Source organism: Saccoglossus kowalevskii, chromosome 6 (assembly GCF_978046115.1).
Source record: "Saccoglossus kowalevskii chromosome 6, keSacKowa6.1, whole genome shotgun sequence".
In the NCBI taxonomy this organism is placed as follows: domain Eukaryota; kingdom Metazoa; phylum Hemichordata; class Enteropneusta; family Harrimaniidae; genus Saccoglossus; species Saccoglossus kowalevskii.
The window spans coordinates 9,632,668-9,652,767 of NC_140646.1; the positions used below are offsets into that span (position 1 = coordinate 9,632,668).

Here is a 20,100-nt window from a genome sequence, read left to right on the forward strand (position 1 = left end):
AGCATTACCATGCGGCATTCTGATTGGTTAATGGCATTTTTGACCCATCAGGTCAAAGGACACATGCCGGTTAACTAATGCGTCACAACTATCATGGTGGGTCTGTGTTTTTCACCGAAGTGATGGAGTGATCACAAATAATTGCTCCCGATAAAACTAATTCAAATTTTACATTTTTTTCATATAATAAAAAAGAAGTATAATTTTTTGCATGGCATCATGACTGAGTAAGAGGAATTATTGGTATAACCGGTGTATAACATCGCGAAGTAAGTTATGTCACGTCATAACTTTGATGATCATTTGGAAGTTTTATTTGTTTGTTCATTACTGAAAATGTAAACGTTGTAGAAGCTGATGGTCGGAATAATAACCAGCAATCCGCCAAATAATTTCGTGGTCGATTTTTGGAGAATTTTGTAGTAAATAAGATCATGAAAGTCGTGAACAAAATCCTGGCTGAAACATTTCAAATGAGTTTCATTTAACCTTTTACAATTTATTTGTTTCTTTTTAGTCTGCAGCATTTGCATTTTGAGAAATTCTGAATGTTTCATTTTTAAATTCAAACTCTTCTAAACTGAAACGTAATATTTTGACTCCAATAAAAAAAAATATTTGCACTGTGACCGAGCTCATTAATATTACAAAAGTGCCCGAAATAAAAGTGTTTATAACACTGTGTGAAGCAAATAAATATTTGCCACTAATTGTTTTTGAAAATATATGTTGTTTATTGTGTGGGTGTAAATGTGATTTGGTCAATTCCTATTATTATTATGTAAATGATATGCAAATTATATGCAAATTAAATTCCCGGGGAGAACACTGCATTACATTATACATATGCACATCAACTTGTTTTTCACGATCTGATTCAAGATGGCCGAATGGCAGTCATTTTTGTTCTAAAATAATCAAAATTAAGCATTTCTCAGCTGTTTACAGATGGATTTTGTTCACACTTGGTATATACATTTGATGTTATAGGACCTTGATGCACATCATTTTGTTTTTCAGATAAGATTCAAAATGGCCGACTGGCAGCCATTTTGTTTTAATGAATGTGATTCTAGTGCCATATCCCTGACTTGCTTTGACTGATTATGTTCAAATTTTAAATATTCATTATACATCATGTCATAGATATACAGATATATTGGTTTGACGATCCTATTAAAATTGGCCGAATGGTGTGCTAAAAAAATCATTAAATATCAAGCATTTCTGGCATTTATGAATGGATTTTGTTCATACTTGGTACATACGTTAGACATTACAGGATCCTGATACACATCATTTTATTTTCAGATAGGATTCAAAATGGCTGACTGGTGGCCATTTTGTTTTAATGAATGGGCTTCTAGAGCCATATCTCTGACATGCTTTGACTGATTATGTTCAAATTTTATATATTCATTATACATCATGTTATAGATATATACATGTATTCATTATGCTGTTTCAGAGCAATATTTCTCAATGTGGACAAAGTACTTGTTTGACAATCAGATACAAATGTCAATCATTTTAATGCTTAACAATCATCGTAATCATATTCCTGACATGGTTATATTCCAGCTATATTACTATAAACAAAACTATATATCTTAAATTCGATAACTAACAGGGACTGTGCCATGCATGGCTTGTTTTCATATTAATCAAGCCTGTAGCCAAATGAAAATCATGCCCATTCGGTCAATTAACAAAATATATTTAAAAAAATTACAATAAAAGTGTGTGAAATGTTCCATAAAAATGATGGCATTGAAAGTTTAGAAAATGTGAAATCTGCAGTTAAAATTTAAATGATTTGTTTTATTTATTTTCCCACAGTCCTGTTAACACATTGCCTGCTGGAGCTTTTTTATACAATAGGTCTTGGCAATCCCTGACTATCTGGTGGAAGATATCGGCAGTAGATGTATTAAATGTTGAATCATTTATTGCATGGTATTTACTATATTATCTCCATTGTAGGATGCCCTGGGAATCACGCAGGTAACACAGCCAGGTTTGCTGACATATTCCAATGTCAAATTTTTATTGGATTCACAGATACTTTATGAAATCAGTTGTTTTGGCATGACTGATGGCGATGAACAGGTAAAGTAAATTCAACCCTGGCTTTTGATTTCATTGTTTGTGTACATACATCATCCAGCTAACAAATAACCAAACATGACAGTACTTGATTTCTTACAGTACTATAAAATACTTTATTTTCACTTGGATGTAATTTTCGCTATTTTTGCTGAGGTAATGATTCAGTGAAAATAAAATATAACAATAATATATGATAACATCTGTAAAATGTTTCACTTATCATGCTTTACCATCATTTATTTAGTCCTCATTATTTTATATAATTAATAAATTTTTCAGATTTCTTACCACATGCAACATTTTTATGAAGCAATAGTATTTATTATTCCACTTTGCAGGTATCTTTGATGGCTAGGCAGATATTACTGTATCTACTACAAAGTAAATTACTGATGAGTTCAGCAGTGTGGAAACAGTTTATAGATGTCTTGTTACCAGTTATATCTATACTTCAGGTTAGTAATTCAGAAAAAGTATCAGTTAGTGTCAAGATGACATGCTTAGTGTGTGTGTCCAGTGTGTGCATGTCGAGGTATCAAGGAGGTTGTGGGTTCACTCAGCTCACAGTAATACCAAATCAGCAGTATGTATATTTCTTTCAAACCATTAAATACAAGGTTTAATGGAATTACGTCCTTTCAGTTTGAGTATTAACCCAGAACAGACTGTTATAACTTCTCAAACATTCATGAGCAAATTTCATTCAAACTTGGTACATATTAAATTCTTTTAGTTTTATTTATTAGGGAAAGTCAAGAAATTTTATAACATTTGGCTGGTGAAAGTTTTATTTCTTACACAGACCTGTAAATTATATAATTGTGAACATTTTCTGGTTACCGGTACACTTTACTACCTATGTCATGCATTTATCTACTAACCTTTAGGCATATGTGGAGAAGCAAACCAATCTAGGCACCAGTATATTAGATATAATTCATTGCAAACCAGAAGACAAAGATAAAAAAGGCGAACCATTACTACCCAAATTGGATCACTTTAGATGTAATCTGCGATTGATGTTTTCAAAGAGTTGCAGGTATGAAGCACTATCACAGATAAAAAAAACAAAGACTTTGTCCTGTACACCTAGTACATGCTGAGCCTGTGTCCATACATTGAGCGATTTTGTTGAGTCTTTGCATAAGATGATTTATTTAAAAATAAATAATAAATGTGCTACAGAGAATAATTTTATGGTTGTGAAACAAAAACAGAAATAATAGTTAATTTAAACAGAGTGTTTAAGGTAGAGATGCAGTTTATTTGGCTTGCTTTTTAATTGAGTAATTAGACAATGAAGATGGTATTATATATCCAACATGTTATATATTTTCTGAAAGCTTATTATACAAACTTTGTAAAACTTGTCTTTATTTTAAATATCCAGAATGCGTTTTTGATTTTGGTTCAAAAATATGCTTTTTTGGACAAAAGTGGTTTAAAAAAAATTAGCTTAAAAACTTCAAGTACATTTGTGGGTAAAATTACATCACTGGATACCTTGGTATACTACTAATTCAAATGCGTCCACTCATCTCTAACGACTTTCAAAGTCGCACAGCATGACCTCAAAGTTCACTCTTTTCTATTTTTGCATAATTTATATATCCATGTTAATTGCGGACTTGTTATTTTTGTTCCACTCGCCGTAATAAACTGTCCGGACGCATTTTGAAGGGGGAGCACCTTGTCAATAATGTGTGAAAATTTCGAGGCAAATGGCCAAAGCGTCTATCAGCTATTTTAATTTAAAACCCAAGAATTCACCAAAAATAGAAGTCGAGAAAAAGGCTAATTTGCATATTTGCGCGTTAAACCGGGATTTACTGCTTTGTCATACTTTGTCATACTTTCTAGACTATTGAAATTGAAAGTTGACGTATAGACATAGACATTTTATGTAAAATCGTTGGACCAGAACAACTGCTCTTGAATATATAAATCAGAAACACGTCATTCATACCAGTGTTTTGATGGGGTCGGTAAAAACACGTGGCAATGCCCAGTAAATATGACGTCATCTCATGAATTATTAAACAGGGGACGGTCCTAGGAAGGTGACCTTTTATCATGATCAAAACATCATGGCTTCTCTTCGATGTATTTTCAATAAAAAATCTACGAGTATTTCAGAGCCTATGGTTTACCGTGAAGAGTACAAAGTGGGATATTAAATTATTTATCCTTGATGATTTTTATGTAGTATTGAGAACCAACTCCAGGAAGCGAACGCACAATAATGAATAATCGCGTAATCCTAGAATCGAAACGCGAGGCACAGAAGTTTTGTTCATTGTTTCCAATCCCATTTTTCCCACTGCAACATATTTGTTAAAAGAAATATTTGAATTATGTTCGTTTTTTAAGGAAGCATTTTTTTATTTTTCCGATTTTGGCAACGCCTTATTCAGGGATTTTCTAAGACAGTCGCAGACAATCAGCGCACGGATGTACGTACAAAACATGCTGTTGTACTACCGGCGACTGTCGCCTGCAAGAAGAGAGCTCCAGCTCCCAACGTAAAAGTTTTAAAATTTCGACCGGTTTTAAATAATTAGTGTTGGAAATCTGACATGTTTTAAGGGTGCAAATTAAGGTGCATTTTCGAGCGGTCGAATTTTTCTGAATAGAAATCGGCAAATGAAAAAAATAGGAGTGCTAAACAGTGTGCTTTCGGTAGTTTAAAAAAATGGAATGTCCGTCAAATTTACGTAAACTTCCCCATTTTTCACGGAAAAAGCAAAGGTCGTGGCCGTGTTGCAGGCTAAAAAACTCAAAAATCAAAACAAAATCATCAGTCAGTAAGTATTATGACAAGGAAAGCAAAACATCAGACGCGGAGAAGCGGTCAGCGCGTCAAAAGAGTTGTTACCGTAATGTATCAAGTTACCTCTCTCTGTGATTTATTTTTCATTGAAATTATTTGGTTGTTTTCAATTAATTTTAGTGTACCTTTGCAATTTATTTTAGCATTGTCAGTTGTTTGCTTTATTGAATTAAACGGAGTTCGTCCGGTTGCAAACAAAGCTGTCTCGCACCACCGAGCAAAACTTGCGAATGATCGAAGTACAGGTACCCATTGGACAAAAGATACACACAAGTTTGTATCTCCCCGACCCAGTGCAATATATCCGGTTAGAATCAAAGCTCACGTGTCCCTTATTTGAGGGACCAGATTCTGCCGTAAATTCGGGATGGGATTTAGAAAAAAAATAAAATGGGACTTTTAAGGTGTATTTTGGCGTCATTTCAATCATTCCTAATGCCTAAAATAGAGTCTAAGTTTTACCGTAGTTATTGACGCCTATTCAAGAGTATGATGTTTATCGTGACAAGCGTGAATGGGTAAGCTTCGTTTCGACTATGAGCAGTTATCACTGTAAACAATGTTAAATTATTCTTCACATGCTCAGTTTATTTTTTGAGAACAATTATTTAAAAATAAAATCTCTCAGTCAATCAGAAACTCGGATTCATGCCTTCAGGGAAAGTCATGTTTGGACGCTCACATCGATTTGTTTTTCGTTCGGTGGGCTGATGCCTTCAGTGTAGCTTTTGCATAGAAATCATCTGAATCTTCTTTCTACCTCTCTATCTTTTCACACCACGCATAATGTAATGATAAAAATTAAGAAAAAACGCTGAGGAAATATAATGTTTGGTTTGCTAGCGAGCGAGAACTGATTTGAGAATAATTGCACATGCGCGTGAATTGAATGAACTATAACCCATACAATCTCGATTTGCATATTGTCAATCAAGGTCTTGTTATTTGGTTACTCATGCAAATTAGGCAATTGGACATAAACATTGCCACGTGTGAGTGTTTTTTTATTTTTAACCAGAAAATAAACAGCAATTTTAACGGTGTTCCAATAAGAATTCATTGGTCAAATTTTCACAGAATGTTCTTTAGATAAAAATCTATATAAAAAACGAAAAAAACTCTTTTTGATTGAAATTCACAAATAAAGTGCATCTCTACCTTAACACTCAACTAAAATCACAAATAGCACATTAATACATGTAATAATATAAAAGGAAGAAAAACATGATAACGTAATGTTATGGTTTAAAACAAACCAAAACTGAAATACAGTTCATTCCACCAAAATCATGAATAAAATATTAAATACATGTTACTAAGAATGGAAGAAAACAAGTATGATGGCCTATTGAACAATACCCTCAATCATTTCACCATATGTCTTGAGATGACCAAACATGTTATTCTACACAATCAGATGTAAAATATTACTTCCCACATTTTTGTGTAATTGAAATACAGGACAACCTACTGCCCATCTTTGTGTGGTAACATGTCAAATATGTTTGTTTCTTAAATGTATCATATTTCTTTGGCTCAATGGCCAGATGAGTTTGCAAAAATGAGTTGGTGCACATTATCCTCATATTTCCAGACAAGTTTGGAGCTCTGAAATTAATAGAAGTCTCAAACTTGTAACTTATTGTAAGGTGAAACATGAATTAACATGTGAGAAATATCTCACAAATATTGGTCAGTCTTCTGCAATATACAGAAATGCTTTATGTAGATTAAGGATCTCGTCCCATGTACTACAAATTGAAAAGGGTAGGGCCAGTGGTACTCGACGTAACCAGAGGTTGTGTCCTTTTGGCTGTAGTGTAATAAGTTTGTCCCAAATATAACTCCCTGAGGTTGAAGTTTATTGCACAGTATTACTACTCCCCATCTACAGAGATAAAGTTTATTTCATTATTTCAGAATCAAACCCCATATATACAATTAAACCTTGGTAAATTTATATTTTATAGTTTTCAAGTACGACAACTTATGCTTGGAGAGAACACTTAATTATGCAAATGTTATGTATTATGATTTTATATTTGTTTCCTTTACTTGTTTCTGCGACCATTCCAATCTAATTTATCATGTATTTATTTGTATCTGTACATAAGGCCAATGGCCACAGTACAAAATAAAGATATTATTATTATTGTCCTGAACTTTAATTTGAATATCTTTATGATATCATAATTGTAATGTCAGTTAATAATCTTAGATTTTTCATATATTTGCAGTGTTCGTTCAGAAACCATCAAACACATACTTGAATTCTTATCCAAAGAAGAAGACAGTTGTAATAAACTGCCAACTTCAACGCAGGCTGCATTGACAGATATGGGCAATCTATTTATTATGGATCAACCAGTAACCATAGATGACTCACACAATTCAGTCTTTCAAGTAAGTATTGCATTGTTTGCAATGGAATAGTCTTGAACCAATGTATATAGCACTGTAATTACAATGTGTAGAAATCTAATTCATAGCTGTAACCATTGATAAACTGCCTCTAAAACATGAAATTAAATTTTGGAGTGTTTCTTAAAGTACATATAGTGTGTTACAGTATTTAATTTTCGCTGCTAGAAATGTTCAGCATTTCATTTGAGAGGAAAAAATTTAGCGAGAGTCACTGACTCTCTGTGTTGTAGCACCACAGAGGATTTTCATGCTACAAAATTTCATGATTTTTACTGACTCGTAATTCATGAAAATTGTTCTCACAATATTAAAGTGCTGCACAGTTGTTCACATACAAGAATGGTTATCCCTTTAATATATATAATTGAAGGACAAATCCAAAAATTATATAGATCTCTTGATAGGGATACTTCATTATGGTAATTTTGTTTACTGTTGTATTGTATTGTATTGTATTTAACAAATGTGTCTACTAACACACCACTGTTATTTGCCTTATATGGCTGCTGTGGTTGTATTAAATAAATAAATTAATTAATTAATTAATTAGTTAATTGATTGATTGATAGATTAATTAATGATGCATCTTGTCTGATTATCTTATTACTAAATCAAATAAATTAGATGTATCATGGAAGTACAGTTTAGAAATAATGCAATCCAAACTTAAAATTGGTAGTTGGAACAGCCAAGGCTTAGGGGAAAAAATGCATGGATGCTGATTTTGTATCAGCAGTTGAAAGTTTTTATATTTTGTGTGTTCAGGAAACATGGTTAGGTAAAAGTAGTAATTTTGTGTTAGATATAGATAATATTTGTAGTTTTAGATCTGATAGAATTAGAAAATTATCCAAAAGTAGAAGAGATTCAGGGGGGGGGGGGTTGCAATTTTGTTTAAAAATAAATTTAAAAAGGGGTTATCGAAAATTAATTCTGAAAATAATGACTTTCTATGGTGCAAGCTGGACAAGAACCTCCTTTCCTTAGAACAAAGTATTTTTTTAGCTTGTATTTACATTCCACCAGAAAATTCTGTTTACCACTATAACAAAGATTATTTCAGTATTTTGGAAAAAGAAATTGATAGGTTCTCTCATCAGGGTGACATGATCATCATGAGAGATTTTAATAGTAGAATTGGGAATATTGTTGATTTTATTGTTGATGATTCCAATAGTCATGTGCCAACCCCCCAAAACTACATTGCAGATAATTTTAATAGAAGATACACTTTAGATAAAAACACTAACAAATTTGGTAACCATCTTGTAGATCTGTGTGTAAGCAATGACTTGATAATTGTTAATGGCAGGGTAATTGGCGCTTTATTAGGAAATTTTACATATCATCACTCGGCAGGCTCCAGCATTGTAGGCTACTGTTCAGTTTCTAAGAGTCTCTTTCATTGTGTCTGTCACTTTAAGGTATAGATGCAGGTTCGTGGGCACTTGGGAGTGAATTTTTGACTCCCATGTGCGAAGCACAAAATGGGAGTCTTTGCAGTTAGTGTGTCTGTATGTGTGTGTGTGTGTGTGTGTGTGTATGTATGTGTGTATGTGTGTATGTGTGACCGACTGTTCCACTGCTATCTCAAGAACCATACATCGGTTTTTGATGAAACTTGGTGCATAGATGCTCTGGGCCAATGCGCAGATTTGATTAGGTGTTGGTAAAAATCCATGCTCGTTAATTACCTAATTTGCATGATAATTAGCTAATTTTTAGCTGTTCTATGACTGTTCCACTGATATCTAAATAACCACTCATTGGATTTTGATGAAACTTGGTACATAGATGCTCTGAACTAATGCTAGGTTTTGATTAAAATCCATGCTCGTTAATTACCTAATTTGCATGATAATTAGCTAATTTTTAGCTGTTCTATGACTGTTCCACTAATATCTAAAGAACCACTCATTGGATTTTGATGAAACTTGGTACATAGATGCTCTGAACATATGCGCAGATTTGATTAGTTTTTGGTAAAAATCCGTGCATATTAATTACCTAATTTGCATGATAATTAGCTATTTTTTAGTGGTTCCATGACTGTTCCACTGATATCTAAACAACCACTCATTGGATTTTAATGAAACTTGGTACATAGATTTTCTGAACTAATGCTAGGTTTTGATTAGTTTTTGGTAATAATCCGTGGATACTAATTACCTAATTTGCATAATGATTAGTCAATTTTCGGTTTTTCCACTGATATCTCAAGTACTAATCATCACATTTCATATGACACTGCACAGACCTGATAGTTTTTATGGTAATATCAGTACATGTAATTACCTAATTTGCATAATTAATTAATTTTCAGCTTTTGATATAAGTAGTGAGCATTACATTTCAATGAAACTTGGTACTTACATACTCAAGGACTATGCAGAGATTGATTGTTTCGGATAAATATTTATGCATATTAATCACCTAATTTGCATAATTAGTTAATTTTCAGCTTTTCCACAGGTATCTCAAGTAATAATCATCGCATTTCAATGAAACTTGGTACATAGATGTCATAGGACACTGCACAGACCTGATAGTTTTTAGGGTAATATGAGTACATATTAATTACCTAATTTGCATAATTAGTTTTCAGCTTTTCTACTGATATCTAAAGTACTAATCATCACATTTCAATGAATCTAAAATTATGCAGAGACCCAATTAGTTTTTGGTAAATATTTGTGCATATTAATCACCTAATTTGCATAATTAACCAATTTCCAACTTTCACACTGATATCTCAGGTACTACCTTAAAAACCCTCAAATAAGAGCCACTTTGTAACACTTTCATTTCTGGGTGGTGCTTATTTGAGGTAACATGTTGACAACCCTGTAGCCAGTGGCTCTTAAACCAGGGTCATCAAACTTTTTCATTGTGAAATAGGGAAGGGGATAGGCAAACACACACACAACCAAAACAGACAAGTAATTATTAATGATGTATCATTGCAGTTAATTTATTCTGTAAAAATACTGTTATGGGAATAACAAATGTCAAATAAATACGACGATTCGACGTTTCATCGACAATGTGTAGCAATGCCTGAAGTCACGTTTCACTGACAATGCGTAGCGATGCCTGAAGTCGGATTTGGTAGCACTCTCAGTGTCTGACCCAACACTCGAATCACTTGTACAATTGTTTACCAAGTTTGGTACGGCAAATTTTTTTCTTGAAAACTGGGAATAACTTGCGTGGCTGTGGCTGGCGTGGTGGTTGATTTGGTGACAATATAAAATAGTTTCGGATAGAATTGATCTGACCAGCAGCGACAGGAGAGGACATACTTGCAAAGGAAGCATGGAACGAATGATAAAAATGATGCCCAATCACTTGTATTTATGGCAAAAACAATAAATAAAAACACGTTTTTCTATAGATTTGTACAGCTTGGGTACTTGGGCATTGTTTTAATTGCGCTAGACGTCTGACAGTACAGCTTTGGTTTATATTTCCTGTTTCATAATCAAGCCAGCTTATAATGATATTCACGTACTTCACAGTCCACGCAAACAGGGTCAAACTATAGCCCCACCCCTATATAACCAAATACGAAACGATACCGAGAAAGTAACAATTACATGTATTAAAAATAATTTCCTGTGACCAATCGGAGAGACGAAATCATTCACGAAAGCCCAGGCCTGTTACAAGGCATTTTCTGATTGGTACAAGTTCAGATTATTTTCAATTCTCACAAATAGCTAATTTAAATATTTGGGTCAGGCGGGTCACGTAGACTTCACTTTGCTGTAAGACAAGTTGATCGCACAAGTTTGTGGAACTAATCCATTCGACTTCAATTTTGATTATTTTCGGCAAGAGAGTCCTCTCCAAACTAATGCCAGTTATTTTGTTACTTCCCTGAACATTTTGTCTCGAATCATCCAAAAACGAACGTCTCAAATAAAATGCAAAAAATAACCCAAAATCACGATCAGCGAGAGTGGGATGCATAATCATTACATTCTCACAGTCGGAGCTACGTCACGATCCCTCAAACGTTGCCATGACCGGATTATCTTTTGTTTTCTGCTGACTTCCTGTTCCGGTCCGTCTGTGAGAATGTATTTTCGATACCTCCGTTCTTCCGATAAAGGCGTTCTAAAATCGTGACGTTCTTTACTTGGTTATAAAGACACATTGACAATGAATATCTCAACGTGTCCTTCGGTGTTTCGGCAAAAAACATACTAGTAGTTACTATGAATAGTTTGTGAATTGGTCGATTGTGTGTCAGAAATATAAAATGGACAAGTTGACAGTCACATTCACGCTCTCAGTGCATTTCTTTCGTCTATCATTCTTCTGTTCTCAATTACACAGGACATCAGGCAAGTTATGGGGATAATCTTTATTTGTCTCACACCTTCTGTGGGGCAATAAACAATGCAGGTGGAAGTGAGGCACGATAAGCTCGGTGTCTGCCTGATTGTAAACAACCGGGTGGCTGGCACTTATTTCTGGGTTCTTATTGACAAAACCACTCAACTCTTGGTGGCTCTTAATGGAGGGTCAAATGTAACAAATTTTCACTGAGTGGCTCTTAATTGAGGGTGGCGCTTATTTGCAGGTTTTTATAGTAATCATCATATATCAGTGAATGTTTATACATGGATACTGTAGGACAATAGACAGACCTGGATAATTGTGGGTTAAAATCTGTACATATTAATTACCCAATTTGCATAATTAACCAATTTTAAACTTTCACACTGATATCTAAAGTACTAATTTCCATTTTAATGAAACTTAGTACAAAGATGCTCTAGGACAATGTACAAACCTAATTAGTTTGGGGTAAAACTCTGTTTATATTATTTCCCCAATTAGCATAATAAATCATAATATTTTTGGTTCTAATCACATTTCAATTAAACTTGGTACATAGAGTTTTTGTTACATTGCGTAGACCTCATTAGTTTTACAATCAAATCTGTTCATGTTAATTTTCTGATTTGCATAATTAGTTTTCAGCTAAGTAATTTCAAATTATATTTAATGTGTCTCCAATACTCTCAGCACATGGGAGTTCTTTCTAAGCTTTCTTTGATCTTTTTTGACTCCCCGTGTGCAAAGCACAAAAAGGGAGTCTTTGCAGTTAGTGTGTCTGTATGTTTGTGTGGAGGTGTGTGTGTGTGTGTGTGTGTACTTGCATTGCTATATGTTCCGAGGACAAAAATACAGATATATAGCAACTTCCGAGGACCTTTTTCATAGTCCTCGGAAAACATAATTTATATTAATAGTTAATTCGATTATTAATACGTTTTGCGTAGCTTAGGTTTAGTATCGGGGGAAGGTATGGTTCACGTTATATTAATATTAATATAATTGTACCATACCTTACCCCGATACTAAACCTAAGCTTCGCAAACATTTCTATGTTCAGTCACGGGATATTCAACTCTTGTTTAATTAAACTTAATTAAAATGCAATTCTCCATTGTATTGCATTGTAATTGAGTTTAATTAAACTCCAATTAAAACGCAACCCTATATAGGAACGCGTTTTAATCGAGTTCATATCGCAACTGTATTAAAAGTTAATTCAACTATATTAAAAGTTAATCCAATGAAGTCCTCGGAACATATAGCAATACAAGTATGTGTGTGTGTGTGTGTGTGTGTGTGTGTGTGTGTGTGTGTGTGTGTGTGTGTGTGTGTGTGTGTGTGTGTGTGTGTGTGTGTGTGTGTGTGTGTGTGTGTGTGTGTGTGTGTGTGTGTGTGTGTGTGTGTGTGTGTGTGTGTGTGTGTGTGTGTGTGTGTGTGTGTGTATGTATGTATGTGTGTCCGTCTGTTCCACTGATATCTCAAGAACCATACATCAGTTTTTGATGAAACTTGGTGCATATATGCTCTGGGCCAATGCGCAGATTTGATTAGGTTTTGGTAAAAATCCATGCATATTAATTACCTAATTTGCATGATAATCAGCTGATTTTTAGCTGTTCCATGACTGTTCCACTGATATCTAAAGAACCACTCATTGGATTTTGATGAAACTTGGCACACAGATGCTCCAAACTAATGCGCAGATTTGATTAGTTTTGGGTAAAAATCTGTGCAATATTAATTACCTAATTTGCATAATGATTAATCAATTTTCGGCTTTTCCACTGATATCTCAAGTACTAATCATCACATTTCAATGAAATTTGGTACATAGATGTCATAGGACACTGCACAAACCTGATAGTTTTTAGGATAATATCAGTAGATATTAATTACCTAATTAGCATAATTAATTAATTTTCAGCTTTTGATATTTCTGTAGTAATGGTTACATTTCAGTGAAACTTGGTACATACCGGTAGACGTCATAGGACACTGCACAGACCTGATAGTTTTTAGGGTAATATCAGTATATATTAATTAGCTAATTTGCATAATTAATTAATTAATTTTCAGCTTTTGATATTTCAAGTAGTAATTATCACATTTCAATGACACTTGGTACATTGATGTCATAGGACACTGCACAGACCTGATAGTTTTTAGGCTAATATGAGTACATATTAATTACCTAATTTGCATAATTAATTTTCAACTTTTGATATATCAAGTAGTAATCATCATATTTCAATGAGACTTGCTACATAGATCTTCTAGGATTATGCAGAGACCTGATTAGTTTTAATTGGATATTAATTACCTAATTTGCATAATGTTCCACTGATATATAAAGAACCACAAATTGGATTTTAATGAAACTTTTAAAGAGAACTATGCAGAAACCCAATTAGTTTTTGGTAAATATTTATGCTTATTAATCTCCTAATTAACATAATTAATTAACACTGATATCTCAATTACTGATCATCACATTTGAATAAAATTTGGTACATAAATGCTCTAGAACAATAGACAGGTCTGATTAATTTTGGGTTAAAATTTGTTCATATTAATTCTCTAATTGGCATAATAATTCATAATTTTTTTGTTCTGTTCTGTTCATATTAGTTACCTGATGTACATAATTAGTTTTCAGCTTTTCCATCAATATCTCATGTACAAGTAATTTTGAATTAATTTTTAATGTGTCTTCAATACTCTCAGCACACGGGATTTTTGCTTGTTATTATCCAAACAGTCTTGGCTATAGATTGTTAAAATTTCACAGCATTGTGAATAGTGGAACATACTCAAAAGACGATTTTAAAATATAGAAAACTGGTACAAACATTCTCTCTTTTGAATGCTTAGCAGGATTTAGCAAGGCTGTACATAAATAATCAAAAAGAAACATGATGATAAAAAAGTAATGACGGGATCTCCATATTATGCACTATATTTAACTTTTTACAAAACGATAATAGGTTTAAATTTGGAACTGTTACAGCCATTTGAATTATGAGCAATTAGCAAACTTCTTACTGAGTGAATGGTTGTGCAAATTAGCCATTATCTCCACTTGTGTTTTTCAGTTTACCATGGAAGTTCAAATCTAAATAGCTAGCACAATTCTTGTTTATTTTGAGTGAAACTTTCACACAACGTTTATTATTTGTTTATTAACAAAGGGGCATCCAGGCGTATATATAGTATGTTTTGTTTTCATATTACAAAGTTGTCAAGCAGGATGTGTGTCGTATAGTCAATGCCGGTCAGTATTTCACACTTCGAATGTCATTGTCCGAGAATGCAAAGCTTTAAAAATAAGCCCAGACGTCTTTTTGTTCGTAGAGACGTTGTCAAAATAGTCCACAAAAATGGCTATTGCATCACGACGGCATGCCAAAATCCATCATACACCGACGCTTGCTGATGTTCAATCGTCAGATAATAAAATAAAATCGTACACGGAGTCAAAACCTTGCGTGAAAACTGTCATGTTATCTTCTCCACTTAAGGAGGGGCACAATGGATTACGTAAAGCAGATGAGATATTCATACAGTTATACAAACACATCGATCCCCATTGGGTGGGGTGGGGTGGGGTGGGTTGAGTCTAAATTCACCTTTCCTCAAACCTTTAAAAAATATTCTGTATGACAGTTTTTCACGATCCTGGGGAAATGGACCGTGTGAAGTTAGACGGCCAGGTTTAAATGGGCCGTAATATTTTGCTACACAACGGCTATTCACAGTTTTTGTACTCAATCGCCGGTGAGAAAAAGTCGAAATGGAAGACAACTATTGTAAATCGAAACAGGTTTCATTCAACTACGAGCAGACGAGATGGGTCGATAAAAATTAAAACAAACCCTGACCTCTTGAAATACCTCATTCATTGAGTGCCATAGTACCAGAGGTCGCCGAGCACGGTCGTACAACGTACTTTGCAACATCGCTACAGATGCATGTGAGCTGACAAGGGGGCTTCCAATTAAGGTATCAAGATGGCATGATGATTGTTCCGCGGTGTTTAAAAACAGCATCTCGTTGCCGATGTTTCTGTAATTTTCGGGGTATTTTTTATTTTTAAGTAACCGAGTATTTCACGTTTGTGTATTTTGCCACTGAAAAGTTAGTTATGGATGACAGCACAGCAATGGTCTGAATGGTGTTTATCCACTACAACATCGCAATGCTATCAGCACGGTGATCGTTACAGCGAAACGACAAATGTATAATTAGTCAGTTTCATAATGCCTCAGAGAAAAAAAATGCGTGAAAAAAAAATATTTAACAGTACTTCACTAGAAGCTGCCAGGCTAGAAGTTGTCGACATGTTGCGAGATAAGGGTGAAAAATTTTACTTATCATTTACAACTGTATGTTTTTTGTATTCCGCTTGCATGCTGGAAGCGTCTACGTCTTGTCTTTTTTTGTAGTTTGCAAAACTAGTTGATAGCACTTGAGGTAAGTTAAACATTGTCGCGGACAGGAAGTTACACATCGCCGCACCGTAACTGAGGCCAGCAACTCATTTGCATATAACATCAACAGTGACTTGTTAATCAAAGAGCAATGTAAACAAACTTTCGAGACTTTTAATCACATACACGTGCCTCGATTTCCTATATTTTAAAATTCATTTTTGGGCATGTTTCAGCATTGACAATGCTCTGAAATTTCAACACTATCTATCCAAGACTGTCTCGGTAAGAAAAGCAAAAAAAACATGCATCTATACCTTAAAGTTGGTAATCTGAGTTATCTTTCTGACCATTGTCCCATTTCCTTAACATTATCTGTTTGTGTGGAAATTAAAATTAGGACTACAGAGCAACTAAAGCCTTCGCCTCCTAAATATATTTGGGATCAGGAGTCAAAAAATAAATTTACTGGCATGTTATATAGCCAGCAAATAGAAAAACAATTTTCAGACTACTTAAAAAAAATAATACAGGAAAAGTAGATGTGAATGAATTTACTAATCAGTTAGGGACGACGTCAAAAGATAAATAAAGGATAAAAAACTTATTTCCTTTAGTTTGGGGGTGGGGGGTTTTGACCTCAAAAAGTTTCCATCCTACAAAAAACGATTTTATTTTTTAATGAAGTCAAAAAAATCTTGGAGTATTTGTAGTTCGTTTTTTTTTCTATTCAATCATGGACAGAAATAACCAAATAGGGAAAAAAAACAGAAAAATGGTTTGGTTCGAGTGTAAATCTGTGCGTCAAATGAGGTGCATTTGTAAACTTATTGTACACCCACCCGACAACCAACTGCTATGCAATACTACTGTCCGATTATCAATTTGTATTTAATGGTGAATGTAGTCTGACGCCATGACCAATATTTATCAATTAAGTTTCAGTGGGGGGTAGGGGGTTTGGAAAAAAACTAAAAGAATTAAGTTTTTTATCCGACATCAATCTTTTGACGTCGTCCCTTAACAAAGATATTAATGAATACAACTGACACTTGTTTAAAAAAAAAAGGCGCTAATAAAAATGGGATAAAGAACCACAAAATTGGTTTGGTTTGACAAATCTTGTAGTAAATTAAGAAAAGAACTTATTAAAGCTTCAAAACTGCTTTCCAAATAACCAAAGAACCCCTTTATGAAGCATAACTTTTTATTAGTCCCCGTTCGGAGGGGAAGTCCGAAAACGAGGACTTATAATTCAGTCTCCTTGTGTCCGTGCGTCCGTCTGGAGTCATATCTCAGAATCCCTTGGACCGATTCTGTGCCTAGTACTTTATGTGGGACATATGCACATGCAGTGGTTTAGCGATTTGATTCAAAATGGCCGACTGGCAGCCATCTTGTTTTTTGAAAATTTTGTATTTTGGACATGCTTTGTCAGTTGTCATTCAAATTTGGTACATAGATTATGCATGTTAGGATACATGTCCATGACGATTTATTTTGCAATTGGATCAAAGATGGTCGACTGGCAGGCATCTTGTTTTTGTTTTTTTATGCAGTATCTTGGACGTGCTCTGTCAGTTTTCATTCAAATTTGGCACATACATGTACTTTATAATTGTTAGAATGCATGTCCATGACAATTTGTTTCAAAATCTGGTCAAGGATGGCCGATTGACAGCCATCTGACTTTTTGGCCTTACTACTATATTTCCACAATTTATGTACCATTTTCATTCGTATTTGGCACATGCATCATACATATCAGTGTGTTTCATAATCAGATCAAAGATGGCTGAATAACGGCTGTTTTTATTTTGGCCATATTACTATGACACGAAACACGTGTTTTGATGTAAATAAACAATCTGTTGTATACGCCACTTGGAACTCAAGTTTCAAGGACACGCTCGCGACAACCCCTCCGCTTTAATATGACGCCAAAACCCCATACAAGGGAGCCGCCCAACTGGGACTCGTCGGCTGTGTTGTCTGCTCTAAGCAGACTGCCTTTTGAGCCTCTCCAATCAGCACCACTCAATTTTTTGATGTGGAAAATAGTCTTCCTACTGGCCCTCGCCTCAGGTAGGCGCCGGTCAAAGCTAGGCGCGCACTATATTTTGCGGACGGTTGTGCCGCTTTTATGGGCGATCAAGTTGTACTAAAACACGAATCAAGTTCTCGCCAAGAACCAAATCCCAGGACACGATCCTCAACCGATCGTCATCTCCCGGCGGGCAAATATTGTCAGTCCGGAGGATCAGGAGGAATTGCTTCTCTGCCCGGTCCGAGCGCTGAGTTGCTACGAGAACCGTACCAGGTTTTCTAGATGGGGAACCAAACACATGTTTTTGTGTTACGGCCCTGGCAAGCGGGATAAGCCGGTTTCCCCGACTTCCATCCCCAGGTGGATTACTGCGACTGTACTGGAGGTCTATAATACACTATCCTCTTCAACACTGACCTTGCAGAGACACCAAATACAAGAACATGAGGTCTGTGCGATTGCTAACTCACTAGCGCTAGCGTCAGGTGCCCCCCTCAAACACATTCTGAGGGCAGGCTTCTGGAGAACGCAGAACGTCTTCATCAACTACTACCTAGGAGACACCCAATCTATTGAGCAGGGTCTCTTCAGGTTAGGCCCCGTCGTAGCCGGTCAGGCATTGTTTGCTGACCCAGCCTGAACGACTGCAGGGGCCTCTGCGCATAGGCGATAAGTCAGTCTCCGCATCTTTGCGGGCAGATTGCCTGTTCCACTAGCACTTCCTGGAAGCTCCCAGGTTTCGCTTCTGTCGACCTACACCCTCATGCGAATTGTTTCGGTCCTCCTTCAAGCTTATCACCCCTGAGTTCGGCTTGGGTCTAGCTTTCTCGGGCACACCGAACCCTGTCACCACAGCAGCATTGGCTTCTTGCTTCTGGGACAGCACAGGCAAGGTAAGACACAACTCTTCTTGGGTCTTAACTTAGGTCTTTTTGAGTTTGTTTTCATCCCGGACTGGGAAAAGACTTTCATCATTCCTTTTTTTTTTTTTTTTTTTTTTTTTTTTTTTTTTTTTCTGTTTGCTCGGAAAAACCCTCCACCTATCGGTGTCTGACTCTGCCTACAGTTCAAAATAGTCATTTTGACTGACCGGAGTCTATGGTGGGTAATTGAACGTAGTGAATTTAGGCGAGGGTTCTTCGAACCCGCCTATTCACATAGTTCATACCCATCATAGACTCCGGGTCCCCCCCAACCTCCCCACTCTTTCCGTCGCGTTGGTCTAAGTCCTCGAGGCGGAGAGAAAGGAACCAGAGTGATGGACGGCTACCTATGCCGTTGCCATGTGGCCTCGGTCACGTGGGTTCATGACGTAAGGGGTAAAAGAATCTTGAGGTCATGGGGCTTCCCCTGACCTAGATTTTATCTCTCAGTCACCGGCAGAATCGCTGATTAATGCCTACAGTTCAAAATAATCATTTTGACTGACCGGAGTCTATGGTGGGTATGAACTATGTGAATAGGTGGGTTCGAAGAACCCTCGCCTAAATCTACGAAAAATGTTATCAAGATTTCGACTAAGTGATCATACTCTAGAAATAGAATTAGGTCGCCGAAAAAATCCAAAAATCCAACTTGAGGATAGAAAGTGTAAGAAATGTAAAAATGATGTGATATTGGATGAGATGCATTTCATTCTGGAATGTGCATTTTTTGAAATTGAAAGACAATCTTTATTTCTAGAGTGTAACATCATTAATAAAATCGCAGGCCAGCAAAATGGAGATGTTTTTCTTAAAATAATGAAATATGATGTTGCCCTTTCCAAATTTTTAAAAAATACATTATTCAATGAAAATACTTAATTATGTAAATATGCATCCATGAGAGAACCAATGTCTTTTCTATGCAATGTCAGTTTCAGTATTTTATACATTATTTTTTTCTATTTTGTCCTATTAATGTTTTACTTT

General features: G+C 35.2%; 1 protein-coding gene across 1 annotated transcript in view; it reads left to right on the forward strand.

The window, feature by feature from the left end:
- The window catches only part of LOC100374803 (rotatin-like), a 113,793-nt gene that overhangs the window by 46,932 nt on the left and 46,761 nt on the right, over positions 1-20,100 (forward strand). Inside the window, exons 14-17 of the mRNA XM_085499911.1 lie at positions 1,984-2,109; positions 2,448-2,564; positions 2,997-3,148; positions 7,177-7,342. Of these exons, the coding sequence (XP_085356037.1) occupies positions 1,984-2,109; positions 2,448-2,564; positions 2,997-3,148; positions 7,177-7,342 (561 nt within the window). The remainder of the gene's footprint in view (positions 1-1,983; positions 2,110-2,447; positions 2,565-2,996; positions 3,149-7,176; positions 7,343-20,100) is intronic.